The sequence below is a fragment of the Carcharodon carcharias genome, chromosome 11 (genome assembly GCF_017639515.1).
Source record: "Carcharodon carcharias isolate sCarCar2 chromosome 11, sCarCar2.pri, whole genome shotgun sequence".
NCBI classification, from domain to species: Eukaryota; Metazoa; Chordata; class Chondrichthyes; order Lamniformes; family Lamnidae; genus Carcharodon; species Carcharodon carcharias.
The window spans coordinates 99,198,086-99,213,659 of record NC_054477.1 but is presented as its reverse complement, the minus strand read 5'-3'; the positions used below and the strand labels follow the sequence as shown (position 1 = coordinate 99,213,659).

Genomic DNA, 15,574 nt, shown 5'->3' with positions numbered 1-15,574 from the left:
GATGTAGAGCCGAACTTTAAACTGGATGCAAGCCCAAAAAAGCTTACATCTCAAAAAAAGACCACACAAATGCTGCTTTAAACATAGGCTGAGACTGAATAAGCTCAATACTATTATTTCACAAATTTCTGATATGCATAATTTTGCAACTCAGCCTCCTTTTCTGTGGAAAAATGAAAACTTTAAGACCTTGCCTAAAACTCTGGGGTCAGTTAGATGGGTATAAGTGATGTTTTTTTTACTTGGAAATATACAGAAACAGAAAATAAGTTATTGATGTGTGATTACAGTGAGATGAAGATTTGCCATTCTGCATAGGTAACTTTCAGCATTTGTATATGTGAAAAAAACTAAATACAAAAAGTTATTTAGAAAGAGAACTTTCAAATTCTCATTGTTTAGAAGCGATGTAAACCTTGAACCTACAAGATTTATTTCCTGGAAGACTCTGGCAACATGCTTATCATGACATTTTGAAGTGTAACGTTTTGTTGCATTTTCCACCATTTTGGCACCTACTGTGACCAACCTATGGAAACCAGAAGTTATTTATTTATCTTGGAAAGAATAGAAGAAGAACTTGCATGCTGCCAGATGTCATTTTCCTAATGGGCTCCATCTGGAATCCAATGGGGAACGTCCCATATCTAGCTGCCTATGTGCAGAAGATATTTTCAGAATATTGTGACATAACTGTAGGTGGTGGTGTTAACTAACATCATGAAGTAGATACTAAGCCTTGAAACACTGTTGGGAAATATGAAGGTCTGAAACAGACTGGTGCAGTGCTATTTTGAGTTGTGCTTCTTTCCCATAAAGACCTGCCCCTCCCCCACCAACCCCCAACAAGTATTTCCTTCCCTAGCAATAGATGCTGCACAACAACACGTACAATGTTGTTGATGACTTTATTCTGTTAAGAAATTGAATATTCATTTTTGGAGGTAAGGAAAAAGGTAAATTCATAGATTTCCTTTAAATGTAAGACTGTCCACCTACTGTTGCCACAGTGTTCTCTGATTGTCTTGTCCATAATGAGGAATTGCTGTCTTAAATGTTTTGTGTCGTGTTTTGCCCTTCCTTTTTTTCCCCTTGTTTCCAGATGAAGGAATGTTTTAATTTATTGGAACTAGAGCCTGTACTGTAGAGCAAAGTACTGTACATGCTATAAATCTGAAATAAAAATAAAATGCTGAAAATACTCAGCAGGTTTAACAGCACCTGTGGAGAGACCAAGTTAGCATTTCTGATCAGTAGCCCTTGTCAGAACTCTGTTAACTGTATTTCTCTCCCCCCAGATACTGCTGGACCTGCTGAGTTTCTCCAGCATTTTCTGAATTTAAATTATGTTGCTTACCATCAATTAAATTGCACTAGAAATAGTGAACCTGAAAGGGTATGATTCTCTTCTAGATCCATTGGAGCAAAATAGAAATTATTCGTGAATATCACAAAAAATACTTTTAAGATATCTCTTACTGAGGTCTTTGAGGAGCCAACCATTTTTACATAGATCTGAACCCAGTTTCTTTTAACAGAATGTTTCATACCTTTCTATATGAACTATCCTGGTTTGCTCTCCTTATCTTTCCTTTTTTTGTCTGTTACATTTCCTCAATCAATATACATAATGATTGGAATTGCTAGTTCTATCATTTGTGTAATCACCAATTCCATATGAAATAATCTAACTCATGGCTATAAATCTACACTTGGGGCAGAATTTTAACAACCTAGGTGTGTGGGAGGGGGTAGTAGCAACCTTGGGTCAAGGCAGGAGCTTAAATCCACCCCCTTTCCCCCCCCCCCCCCAAAAAAAAAAGCTGTGTGCAGGGAAGCCAATATGACCCCAGCCACTCTGGGATTTACCAGAATGTGTACTGAGGTGTGTGAGAAACCCCTGTGGAGCTGTTGGGTCAGTGATTTAAATAATTAAATAATTAATTTCCTTTAACCTGGAATTTTGGCTTTAACTGTCAGCAATGCATTTTCTGAGCTGTGTGGAACTTGTCAGGGCCAACAAGGCGTGAAAACACAGCTTGGAGTCATTAAAGGTTTTTGAATCTTTCCAGTCTATTAGTTCCATTGTTGAAAATGTGAAACTGCAGTGCTGCTTCCTTGCCTATGGGGAAGGCTAGAACTTCTAGCACATGCTCTGAGAGTGTGACTTTTATTGCTTCAAGGATGATCTCCAACTTTTTTGAACCCATTTCACATACTTTGGATTTACTCACCTTAATCTGATAATCTCTATTGTTGGTAGTCACTGGAACATGTGAGCAACACATGCAGTTCTACTTTTCTCTGAGGAACAAGAGGAGCAGCAACACCAACAGCAGCTTCCTTCTCTGCAGCTGTGTGCTGCTTCATAGGACAGAGGGGATGGACTTCTGGCTCCAGCTTCAAGGATGTGATAACCCCTAGAAAGGGTATACAAACAGAGGATCAGCTCCTTCAACATGAAAAAGCAACAGTGCAGCTTATTTCACCTCTCTTCTATTTTTCCTTAGTTCTGTTGAAGAGTCATACGGACTTGAAATGTTAACTGTGTTCCTCTCCGCAGATGCTGCCAGACCTGCTGAGTTTTTCCAGGTATTTTTATTTTTGTTTTGGATTTCCAGCATCTGCAGTTTTTTGCTTTTATCTTAGTGCTTGAGGAGGCTCTGGCTTTCATTACAAGTTGTTGTTGCCATCCGCAGGTTCCTGGAATAAGAACGTTTCCAAGAAGACCGTGTGGGCACACATTGCCAATAGCTGTCAGGGCCGTCATAGCATTGAATTCCTTCATCTTCAGCTCCTCCCAGGGATCTGATGGTGACATCCAGAATTTTACAATCAGCTGCCCACAAGTGCATCTACCAGCTGACCAGTGCCATGTTTGTCAAGGCTGACACTTATATCCACACACTGATGAGGCCAGTCTGACATAAATGGTTCTCATTTGCTGCAGTGGCTGGATTCTTGCATGTACAGGGTGTCATAGACCACACGTGTGGCAATCAAGGCGCCCTCAGATCAGCTTGAAGTCTTTATCAATCTGGAAGGATTTCTCTCAATGTTCAGCTAGTATGTATCCATTGGAAAGTTTTCATACAAGGTTTGCTCAGACTCTCATTATAGGACAACCCTGTCATCCCAGGGATCAATCTAGTGAACCTTCCATGTATTATCTCCAATGCAAGTATATCCTTCCTTAAATATGGACACCAAAACTGCAACCAGTATTCCAGGTCTGGTTTCATCAAAGCTTTGGATAATTGTAGCAAGACTCCTTCATTCCTGTGCTGCAATCCCCTTGCAATAAAGGCCAGTATGCCATTTGCCTTCCTAATTGCTTGTTATACCTGCATGCTAACTTGTATGTAGTTCCTTGTATGAGCACACTCCAGTCTCTCTGAACATTAACTTTTACAAATTCCACACCTTATAAAAAATATTCTGCTTTTCTATTCTTAAGACAGAAGTGAAATATCTTACAATTCCTGATATTATACTTTATCTGCCATCTTGTTGCCCACTCACTTAACCTGCCTTATGTCTTTGCAGCCTCTTTGTGTCCTCTTCACAACTTGCATTTCCACCTAGCTTTGTATCATCAGCAAATTTAGATGTGTTACTGTCTCTTCATCAAAATCATTTTTATGGATTGTCAGCACTGATCCTTGCGATGCTCCACTCGTCACAATCTGCTAACTTGAGAGTGCCCCATTTTTGACTACTCTTTGCTCCTTATCTGTTAACCAGTTATCCTTCCATGTTAACATATTATCCCCAAATCCATGAGCCCTTAAATTGCCTATTAACCTTTTGTGTTACACCTTCTCAATGCTTTTTGGAAATCAAGATATATTACATCCACTGATTTTCCCCTTATCTACCATACTAGTTACATTTTCCAAAAATTCCAATAAATTTGTCAAACACTATTTCTCTTCCATAAAACCACATTGAATTTGTCTGATCATAACTGGGATTTTTTGAATGCATTGTTTGGCTTTCTTAATAATCAATTCCAGCACTTTTCTGACGACTGCTATCAGGCTAACTGGCCTATCTAGGTAGAAATCCTTTCGTTGACAAGAGTGGATCATCACCATGCTTACACTTTTTGTATCGGCTGGGAAACCCAAAAATTGATGCTAATACTGTAGCTGAGTTAAACAGCACAGCAAAGCTCGTTCCTCAAAAAATTCGGGGTTCCTGACCTGCTGCCCCCCGCCCTGCTGTGGACGGGTCACTTCAAAGAAAATTCCTCCTTCCGCAGTTACTATATATAGTTTTAAATTTTTAGTGCCTTCCTCTATCCCTTTTATTACCTTGGAGCCCCTGTGAGGTTCCAGTTGATGAAACATTAGCTTCAACTTAAGCCATAAGAGAGATTTCTAATAACTAACCTGAGGAGGTATATATTGTCTGATCTTGGGTATTGCCCACATGACTTCATCCCCTAATGACAATTGTATTTGGGTTTCATTTTGATGGTTACTGGCACTGAATTTTTTTCCTCAGGGTGTATAAAATACAATGTTCGTGTGATAGGATAGTTAGTTGTTTCTACCATCATGCTAACTGCTGTAGTCGTAACATAATATTTACCTTTGCCCTCAAATAGGTGTGTTCATCCAAAGCTTATTTTGCAACTTGGGGAATCACCATCCAGTATAAATCTACAAGTTGGAATAGTATATCGTCTTAGCACACTACATCTCCAGGTCCACATGGTTCATTTCAAAGTGCAACAGTATCGTCTGGTACAATCCATGTGTCATTCCTAATTAGATAATGGGTGGTTCTCATATATATGCATCAGGCTGTTAGAAGATGATGTTCATTGCAGTGCTTGTCAGCAAAGTGCTGTGCAGCCTCTTTAATGAATGTTAGGAGCCAGTTGTGTCTAACAGCTCAATGTGATGCATCTAGTGTGTAGATGAGGAGTGTTCGCACACTTTCTGCATTGTGTGCTAGTTTGCTTCTCATTTTCGGCATACCCGCTGACTAGCAGCAATGCAAAAGAGAGCCAAACATATAAGTCTTTCCCTGTTGGTGCACAGTCTCTCAGTCGATAAGTTCTCAGCTCTACCTCCTTCTGGCGACACATAGAAAACAGCTAAATCTCCCCAGGCATGCATGTGCAGGCCCACTGACATGTGGACACATCCTAGCACTCATGAACCAAACTTCCAGCAATGGGCGAATAGCTGCACTGCCTTGTGGATATCTCTGGATAGTTGAAGACTAAAGGAGTAAACCCTGGCAAAAAATATGGAGTGGAACCCAAAGACAGACTGATGTCTAAATGTGTCATCTTTCTGGCAACTCCTGCAACCAAGCTGCTGTCATATGGTACCGCTTTGCGTTTCGTTGGACTCATCAGGGAAGTTGAAAGGGGTCCCTGATGTTTTGGCAGCTTTTGCTAGCATGCACTTAAATTTCCTGGTCGCCGTAAACTTTGCCCAGGCTTGTGCCCTGGAGAGGACACTCTAGTTTTGCTGCAGAGCGTTCACACAACACGGAAGACAGGCTTTAGAGTTGATCATCATGGTGCAAGCCATTGCCTTAAGAGATGGAAGGCTGTCACTGGAGCCAATTGAATTTGCCATCAGTGCCTTAATTGGCCCTGGCGGCAGCCTTTGCCATCATGCACTTAAATTTCCTGGACTAAAGGTGAACTGACCAAACATTGCAATTCAAGACTCCATATTGGACAGCCCTCAGAGACTCTTTAGCACCTAAAGAACCCTAGGGAAAATAGCCAACAAGAACTTACTGAATCTTTGATAAGAGTACAGAATGTTTATTGAGACTGCTATCAGCTGATCAGTTGCACTATGTCAGCTAGCTCCAATCAGTTGGAGGCAAGGCAGGACGTGCAACAGAACATAAAATAGAGCATATATTTTACAGAAAAGTCTCTTTACAGAGTCTATATAAAATGAGTCTGTAGTAAACTGAACTCATCACTAAAACTGCAGCACTTTTCCTGATAAAAGCATGGTAATTTCTCCAGGAAAATGCAGTGAGTAGAGGATACTGGTGTATAGATTATGTGTAAAATCAATCCCAGTCATGGCAGCAGTGATCTAGGCTTGACTGACTGGAGAATTACCCAAGTATCTCCATTCTGGCTGGGAATAATGATGTCATTATATGCAATCACCTTTTGTAACCCTTGATTCACATGGAGTTGATACATGACTAAGAATAAATTCAGTGACCCTGCATTGTAACGTAGAATTTGGGCCACAACTCTAACTTCCATTCCTTTGAGTATGGATCTGAATTGGAGTAGAGGATCACTACGAGCTTGATATTTACTGGGGTGGGTCTTATGAGCAAGGATGAGTAGTTTTGACCAGGAACTCTGCTTTTTCAAGCATGTTCCTGGTTTGAAAACCAACCTGATTTCTGGCTTCCAGTTAGGCGAGGAATGCTCCAGAAGAGGCCACAGTCCAGGAGGAGGTAGGGAGGCTTCAGCTGGGTTAGTGGGATGTGGGGTCCCGAACTGGACCATTATGATTTTTGATCCTAAAGGGCAGTTGCAGGAGAGAGGGGTACAGCCTGATGGCGGGCATGCAGGGAAGCAGCTAAGCTTGGTGGAAATCCTCCTGCTCCTCCTGACTTCTTGGCAGTGCTGGCATTACAATGCACTATCCCCAACAAGTCGTGACATCAAGCCCCACTGTTCCCTGAGCTGTGACAGATGTGAAAAAGTTTGATCAAACCACCAGATTGCCCCAATTCTACCTAACTATTTAATTTAGGTTAACAGAATACCAGCACCAGGTTTGTAAACTTAATAATAAGTAAATAACTGTTTATTGAACAAACTGTCATTAACCAGTGGCAAAAAAATGAACTGTTAATTTCTAACACTATAACTCAAACTCAAACCCCTTTCTTAAATCTCTATGTATATGTACACACACGCGTACACACACAAAATCATTGATTTTAAGAGTGGGATAAAACAATTCAATAGCACCAATTCCCGAGTACAGGATTTGATGGGTTGATTTTGTTCGATGTCTTCCATATTCCTTTCAGTTTTTGTTGATGACACAAAGTGGTCTTCCAACACTTTCATTATTTAGTTCAGCTGTTGAGCACTTGCCTTTCAATGTCTCTAATGATAATTTTCCCCTTTGCCTTTTGACAGTGGTTTTCAGAGAGAGAGCAAGTTGTAGAGATATGAGGAGAGAAAAAAAAACAGCCAGCTATTATCGTGGAATTACTGAAATCTTCCACACACAGGAGAAAGAAGTTTTAGGCCTTGTTCCTTTCAGGCTAGGAGCTATTCAGCTGCCTTGCACTTCACACAGACCTTGGTCACCTGGCCAGGAGCCAATTAAAATGCTGTTGTTAGGCAGCTTCCTTGGTCCTGGACTCCTTTCCGGTATAATGCTGTCTATCTCATCCTGTTCTCGTGGTCGTGTCTTTCAACATGCAGCCATTGTAATTCTCATGTGACTGCAGAAAATCAAATTCCAAAGAAATGCACCAACACCCTTTACATTTCTCTGGCAGAACTGTGGCCAGCAGAGACAGTATGTCTGCAAGGACAAATGGGACCCTGACTCCTCTATCAAATTGCAAGATTCCAGACCTGGAAAAAAACATCCTTTGTCCAAAACCCAAGGGAATAAGTGAAAGTTATGTCCCATGACCTCTTCCCCCCCCCCCCCCCCCCCCCCAAAAGCTGCTAGAACCTGTAACATTGCCATGTGGAACTGGTCCCTGGCAGTCTACCATTTTTACCACCCAATAGGTAGCAGCAGAAAGAGCTCTGTCCAGGTATGTTGCCCGGCCCTCATCTATACTGTGTGCTACTGGAACATCAGAGCTTTTGTCTCTGTGCCTATAAGACTCATTCATCACTGTGCCTTCTTCCATTGGGATGTCCTCACCCCGGAAAGACACATCACTCTGCAACAGTTTCAGGCTGCAACCCCTGAAGGAATACACCATTGGACTTCTGATTCTCGATTCGGGACCCATGTGAAACCATAACTCTTATTTTTATTGTGATCTTGCCCTGTACCCCTTTCTTTCCCTTATCCCTCTTTTATTGTATGTGTGCAAAAGGGGCGGACGTTGCGAAAACCCTTTCCCAAGTTTCCTGTATGCTTAAAATAAACCAACCCTCTTATTTGACCTTATCTTGAGTTTGCTGTGGGGTTATTAATAGATCACTTCAAGTTGAAGGGTTGGAGAAACTATGCCACCACTCATAAAGGGGGATTCAGAAATTCAAAAAGATCTTTCTATTTATGTTTGGGTAATGAGAGGAGAAATCAAGGCTGTTTAAATTAATCTCCCTCCTGTCCATAGCACAACCATTTTTAATGTTTTGAACATTTCTGCTTCATTTTTTCCTCCTTTTTTACTGTCCTGCTCATTTTACTGTTTTAGTTTTTATATTATTTCTAATATAATTGAACTTGTCCAAAACTTAGTTTCAGTGTTAACATGAAGCTTGCATAGCTTTCTCTGGATTCCTGTCACTTAATCTGCAGCTGGAGCTCATTTAATTAAATGTTGTCATTGATTTGACTGAAAGCAGGCTTCAAAAGTTGTTTTCCTTCCCCCTTTGCCCCACCCGTTTGAGGTACAGAGCATCAAAGATTGATTAGAAATAAGAGCACAAAAACTTCACTGGTTGCTTCAAAATAATAAGATAATTTGCCATCTGCCTACCCATACTACAGCATCTAAAATAATGGAGTTTCCTAATTTTGAATAGTTCTTCGACATTGTAACCCAAGTCTTAATAGGGAGATCACAAGCATTTTATAAACCATATGCAGACATTTTAGTGAGCTAACTAATATTCTTGTTTTTAAGATCAGTGTAAGCCTTTTTTGAAGAATTGTGAAATCTATAAATGGCACAAGTTTGCATAAAATTCATAATTTTATTATGAATAGTAATAAATAGTAATCATTCGTTTTCCCATAACATTGTTAATGAGTTGTAAAAGTCAAGATATATATTAACCTGCATTTTCTTCCGGCACCCTGCCCTGAGTCAGAGGATGATAGAATCTTATAGCACAGTAAGAGGATGTTCAGCCCATCATGCTCACATTAGTTCCTAGAGCTATCCAATTAGTTCCACACCTCTTTCTCCTGTAAATTTTCCCTTTCCAAGTAAATATCAAATTCCCTTTAGAAAGTTGCAATTAAATTTCAACTCCCCCGCACCACACCCCTTTCGCCAAGATGGCATTTCCTACCCACAGCATGTAAACTATGGAGCGAGAACTTAAAATTACTGCAACTCCCTTCCTTCTGCCTGTGCCTCTTCTAATCTGGAAAGTGCCAGGAAGTGGTCCCTAAGACTGCGGCAGAACACTTGTTGGTGCACTCTTTGGGACACACTGCTGTTAGGCTGGTCTCATTCCAGCACCTAGAGTACTGTGTAAAGTTTTGATCTCCTTATTTAAGGAGGGCTATATTTCATTGGAGGCAGTTCAGGAAAAGGTTCACTAGGTGTCTGCTGGGATGAAGGGATTGCCTTACCAAGAAAGGTTGAGAAGGTTGGGCCTATACTTGTTGGAGTTTATAAGAATGAGGGGTGATCTTATAGAAAAATGTAAGATTCTGAGTGGACTTGACATGGTGGATGCTGAGTGGATGTCCCCCCTTGTGGGGGAATCTATAAGTAGAGGGAACAGTATGATCATGGCACTTGAGGTCTCTTTTTTTCTGCACCCCCTCTCCCACCTACCCCACTTTTTATAATTTTTCCTGACTGTTCCATTGCTGCACCACCAGGGTTTTTCTCAGGACCATTCTTAGCTCCTGCCTACTGGTCAGAACCCTGTAAGTAGCCTACTCTGCTTTCTACCTCCAATTCAGGAAGAGGGATTAGGGCCAGGGTAGAAGTCCTGGCCTATTCCAGCTGGGATGTGTAAAGACCATTGTATTCTTGTGCAATGATTTGTGACTTAATTCATAATTCTAATTAGAATTAAGATTTTAGTGTTTTAAATTCTTAAATTGGGTAATTGAAAATTAAGTAACAGAAATACATCATTATTAGTTTACTTCATGAAATTATAGTTTGCCATTCTAATTTTTATTCTTCCCTTTTTTCCTAGATACTTTTCAGTCATACTAAGAGACATAAGGAGTCCTGTTTATGGCTGCTCAAGGTGAGTTTAGCGTACATATTTATGTGCAGAATATGTACTAAAGGAGTGGGTCTAAAATATATTTATGGGGGAAAAAAACAACTTGGCATTTAATTCCTTAAAGACACAAATTCCTTTTTTTGACATATTTCTCACTAGAGAGCTTTTTTTGAATTCTTCCTTCCGCTGAATCATTCGCAGCGATCAGTAAGTAATGTGGACCCTGGAGAAACTGGATTGGCAGCAAGCTATCATCTAAAATATATATATTGAGTACCAATTCAGAAGTTGGTATGGATGATTGCCCTATGAATGTTTATCAGCACATAGAACAAATTGATGTGGAGTTTCTTGTGGAGAGAGGAGAAATTAAATTTGTGCATCTTTCCAGAAAATGTGTGTACACATTCCACCATTTACTGAAGTGTGTGCACACGTTTTGGGCTCCTGAACTCAAAGCTACAGCTACATGTCAAAGAGAAATAGAAAAAAAAGAAAAGCTGTAATTGCGAGGACAAATTGAAAAGCAGAAATTTGAGAGGAGGAGCCAGTAAGTTATAAATACAAACTTAGTTCCATTTACCACATGTACTTCAATGAAAAGATACTAAAAATAGTTTTGAGCCAAATTTATTGATTCCATACTTTTCTGGATGTTCATATAGTGTGTGTTCACAACTTGCAGCTATCATTGGAATAATCGTTTTTCAGCTCGGTGTGCGCCCAACAAGCCTGAGTGTGAAATAGCGCGCGATGATGTCGGGTGAGCATCCCAACGTCATCGCACGCTCGTGTGATATTTCAATTGGCGGGCATGCGTGAAAGTTGGCAGTGTGCCCACTGGCAATTAAGAGGCCTATTAAGGCCCACAAGCTGGTAATTAAGTTGAATTTTCACTGCCTGTCCAACCTTATAGTTGGTGGGCAGACGAATAGACCAGGCAGCCTTTGCATTTTTTGCGAAACCTCATCCATGGGCAGGATGATGCTTCCAACAGTGAATAAAAAAAAGTAAACTCATTTTTAACATGTCCCTGTTCATGTTAGAGTCACATGTGTGGACATGTTTCCCTTATTTTTCAAATTTTTAATTTTTAAATCCTTCACCTCTGTGCCTTCAGGAAGCTTTCAGTGAGCGCACACCAGCACATGTGCAAACTTCAGCGCTTGCTTTCCTCCCACCCCCACCCTGGCAGCACTGAACTCTCAGCATGCATTTCATGCTGGCTGGCCGTTAATTGGCCAGCCTAGGATGAAATCGCGGTCGAGGCCTGATCGGGGGCAGCAGACCGTTTCTCAGCCGCTCCTGCGTCCGCCAGCTGCGCCCGCCTGATGAGGGGAAAATCCTCCTCAATGTGATTGTGACATGGGAGTACTGTAAGCAGCAGTTCTTCTGGTTGAAAGCTGATGCATTACGGGAGAATTTAACTGGATGTGTGGACAATTAAACTCAGATTACAGGGAAGCCTCGTATGGTTTTCCAATCAAGTGAAAATAGTGGGTGGAAGATTAAGGCACAGCAGGGACCTGTACAGGTAAGCTCTTAAAAATTTCCTTATCTTTGACCAAGAGGAGTAAGACTGCTGCTCCGAACACACTAAAGAAAGATTAGGCCTCTCCTTGTTAGAATATTTCTATTTTGCATGCTTGTAATGATATATTTACCCTCCAATAGGGTAATAAGTTACTTTAACATATAAAACATAAGCTATTGATGCATTGCACAAAATTAGATTTATATTCAATTAATTTAGTCTTCAAAGTGTCTTGACACTTTTTTCCCCCAGGTTCTTATTCGTACCCTGCTTATGGAAATACTGCACCTCCATATCCTCCAGTCCAGCATGCACCGGATCCATACCCGCCACCTCTGAATCCTTATGGTGTTCCTTCAGCTGGCTTTGCTGGTAACAAATTTTCCTGAACTTGTGCTACTAAGATTAAGTGGTTTTCGACACAAAGGCCCATATTCATTTGTTTTGAACAGAGCAATTTTGATAAACTGCTTTAATTATCTTGGAATAACTATGTTGTTTCAATCCCCTTAGAGACTGATAACTTAAAAGATATTTGAATTAGCATTGACCAAGTTAAAGGAATGACAAGTTTTTATGTTTTAAGACTTTCACTGTAACAAACAAATGACTAAATATTACTTAGTAGGCAACTAATACGCTAAACCACAGAAAAGATGACCCTTATTAGTGGCTTAACACACCATATATATATATATATATATATATACACACACACACATTACAACACACACTGCAGAATTGCAAGCTTTACAGGAAACTGTCCAAAGCCATTCCCAGCTTGTAATGGGTTTACTTTTCCCATGTTGTAGCATCCAGTGACCTTTGAAAATTGTTTCCCTGAGTCTTCTGAGAATTCCCAAACAGACTTCCCAGCAACAAGGCTCACTGGGGATTCCTTCTCCCAGGCTTTCCAGGGCAAGTTTTCCAGTGGCCTTAAATCTCTACAGGTTCCTTCTGTTCATCTGGAGGTCAAGCTTTTACTAGAGTTCTGCCTGGTGGCTAGCAGAGAACAGCTTTTTCCCTGCAACTCGCAATGGCTACTGTTTCCATCTCCCTCTCTCTCCCTGTTCAAAATCTTTGAAACAGTAAGTCTGCAGTAGCAAAAACATTTGCCTCTCCCTTCGTGCTCAGGTGTTAAACCTGACGTTCATTTCATTAGCATTCGACCTGGACACCTGGTCCTCATAGTAACTGTTATGATGCTGCAGATGATATGTGCCAGGCGGGTCAAATCCACAAGGGAAACTTGATCTTACAGTCACAATGATTTTGCAATTTGTATTTTATTTTGAGATGCATGCCTTGAATTCAGGAGTAATAAGCCCACCAAGATTTGGGGGCTTTTTACAAAACTAAATTAAACATTTTATTAACAAAAGAACAGATTTCAAGCACATACATTGGTCTACAAATTACTACTATAATAACTCCTTAAAAACCCTTAATTAACCTGACTTCCAGTTACACCTCCATTAAGGCAACTGTTTAAAAAAAAAAATTAAACAGACCCAGGCAAAGTACACTATACTCTGGACAGCACTATTCAAAGTAAGTTTTCTTAGCTTCGGTTCCTGTAGACAGCAACTTGATGTACAGAGACTGGAGGCTTTTCACACTTGTGTTAGATCTTAGAATGCCTTCTCCTCTGGCACAAAGCCTCATCTCCTTTATACATATTTCTCCATTTTTAATGCAAATTCCATTGTTTCCATATGTTTTTGCAACTTTACTTTTCTCATAAAATTAATACTATGAAAAATTTTATATTATCAGTAACCTTTGGGAAAAATAAACACCCTGGCTTGGCTTCTTCTGGCTAGGTGTAACACCTTACGTTTTCTTTGAAATTCAAACTTACCTAATTTATCTGAAAATGCAAATATTCCTTACACCTCACATTCTAAAACTTCAGCCATATTTACATATTTAGCATTTCAAACCCAGCTTTCTTTTGGATTACTCAAAAGCCTCCAGATCAGCTATTTCCGATTCAATTAAATCCCACACGTACACGTAGAAACTAATTCAAGCCCCACTATTAACCTACCTTTACAATAAATCATAATATTATGAGAATTATTATATTTTCATGATAGTAACCAAGCCACACAAGTTTGTTGTGGGCAGAACTTGCAGGTCATATGATCCTCTTCATTACCCCGTTTTATCTGGAATTAATGAGACAGTTAAAAACATCTTTTAAAACTGTGCATTTTTAACATCCCCCCCCCCCATGAAAAATTATTACTGTAGTAATTTTCTTACAATACTACTGTAATATAACACTTTATCAATTAATTTGCCATATACAGTACAAATAATATTCTCCCCCTTATTACATTTTACTATTAAGCAGTCTGTTTTCGTAATATTATAAGGTTTAACTTGTTAAACCCCAATCTCGTGTGACATTTAGCGTTGAATGTTCAGTTTGAGTTCTTGAATTCCAACACTTCTGAGCTTATTTTACTACTGGTGGCTTCACCTTCCATTATTCGTCTTCAGCAAATTTCCTTTCTCATTTCGAGTAGACGTCACAGCTTTTCCCCCCCATGCCCTGGGTTAGAAAATTGAATATTTGGTTTGGTCTGGTTAACATTGTCAAGAGCAACAATGCTGATTTCTGATAATCCCTATATGAGCGTATAATCAAACCATGCATTATTCCTACAAAATTAGGATGGAGACAGTTGAAGAAGATAAAACGTCCTAGATTAGAATGAATTGACACATAGGCCTGGGTTAGGTCTTTAAATTAGTAAATAGTGGGGTGGGGCTCAGCTGGAAAAAGTAGTGTTGACTATAGTTTGAAAACAAATGAGAGTAGAGCGAGTCAGAAATTGTGCTTTAGGTACCAAAGCTAAAGGGAAGCTAAAGAAGTTAAATCAGGAGAGAGAAACAAGCAATATGTGAGTAAAATGTACGAGTTTAAGAACAGGTTAGGATTTTTATCCCAGGTAAGCATTTATTATGCAAATGCATATAATATTAGGGACAAATTAAATGAATTACAAGTGAAAATTCAACTTGGAGGGTGAGAGGTGATGCCCTTCGCTGAGATTTGCCTCAAGACAGTCATGACTGGGAACTAAATATGCCAGGTGATGAGGTGTATGGGAAAGATGGAGAAAGAGAGAGGGCGAGGAGTGGCCTTAATGATTAAGGTTGAAATCACTTTATTGATAAGACAGAATAAAGCAAGTGTTAAGCAGGGAGTGGAGACTTTATGGGTACAGTTAAGAAATAGAAAAGGACTCAAGACTGTGCTGGGAGTTGTGAATAGGTCCACTGGTAGCAGCAGTACAATGAAAGATTTTACAAATGCAGAGGTTAGACGATCATTTAGCAAAGTCAGAGTTTAAATGAGGGATTTTAACTTTTACATGGATTGGGATAACAATCACATGTAAGATTGAAGGCAAATCATGGACCTGGTTAGGAAATTGACGGAGACAGAGCGTACAGATAATGGGCAGGTCTCTAACTGGCAGAATGTGAGTTTTGGTGTCCCTCCAGGATCAGTGTTGAGATCTCAACTATTCTTTGTATTTATTAAAAACTTGGTTAGTATAGTAGAAGGCCAAATATCCAGGTTTACTGCTAATGCAAAATAGGTGGTATTGTAAGTGGTGTAGGTAGAAGCATAAAATTGCAGAGATATTGATAGATTAAGTGAATCGGCAAACTGCAGTAAAGATATTTCAATGTAGACATTTTGGACATACTTTTGGACTAAATGGTGAAAAGCTATAAACAGTGGAGAATATTACAGGGCACTAAAATAGAAACATAGGGACACATGAACCAGAATTTAGCCCCTCAAGCCTGTTCTGCCATTCAATGAGATCATTGCTGATCTGCAACCTACCTCCAGGTAGAGGTCCAGGTGCATAAGTCATTAAAAT

General features: G+C 39.9%; 1 protein-coding gene across 11 annotated transcripts in view; it reads left to right on the top strand.

Moving 5' to 3' along the window:
• LOC121284113 (phospholipid scramblase 1-like) overlaps positions 1-15,574 on the top strand; it is a 109,198-nt gene that overhangs the window by 42,598 nt on the left and 51,026 nt on the right. For 7 of the 11 annotated variants that reach the window (XM_041199219.1, XM_041199209.1, XM_041199218.1 and 4 more), the window contains 2 exons: positions 10,100-10,153; positions 11,919-12,038. In XM_041199219.1, coding sequence (XP_041055153.1) covers positions 10,141-10,153; positions 11,919-12,038 — 133 coding nt within the window. In that variant the 5' untranslated portion in view covers positions 10,100-10,140. Of the gene's footprint in view, positions 1-10,099; positions 10,154-11,894; positions 12,039-15,574 lie in introns of those variants that run through there. The other 4 variants (XM_041199214.1, XM_041199212.1, XM_041199213.1 and 1 more) reach the window with 2 other exon arrangements.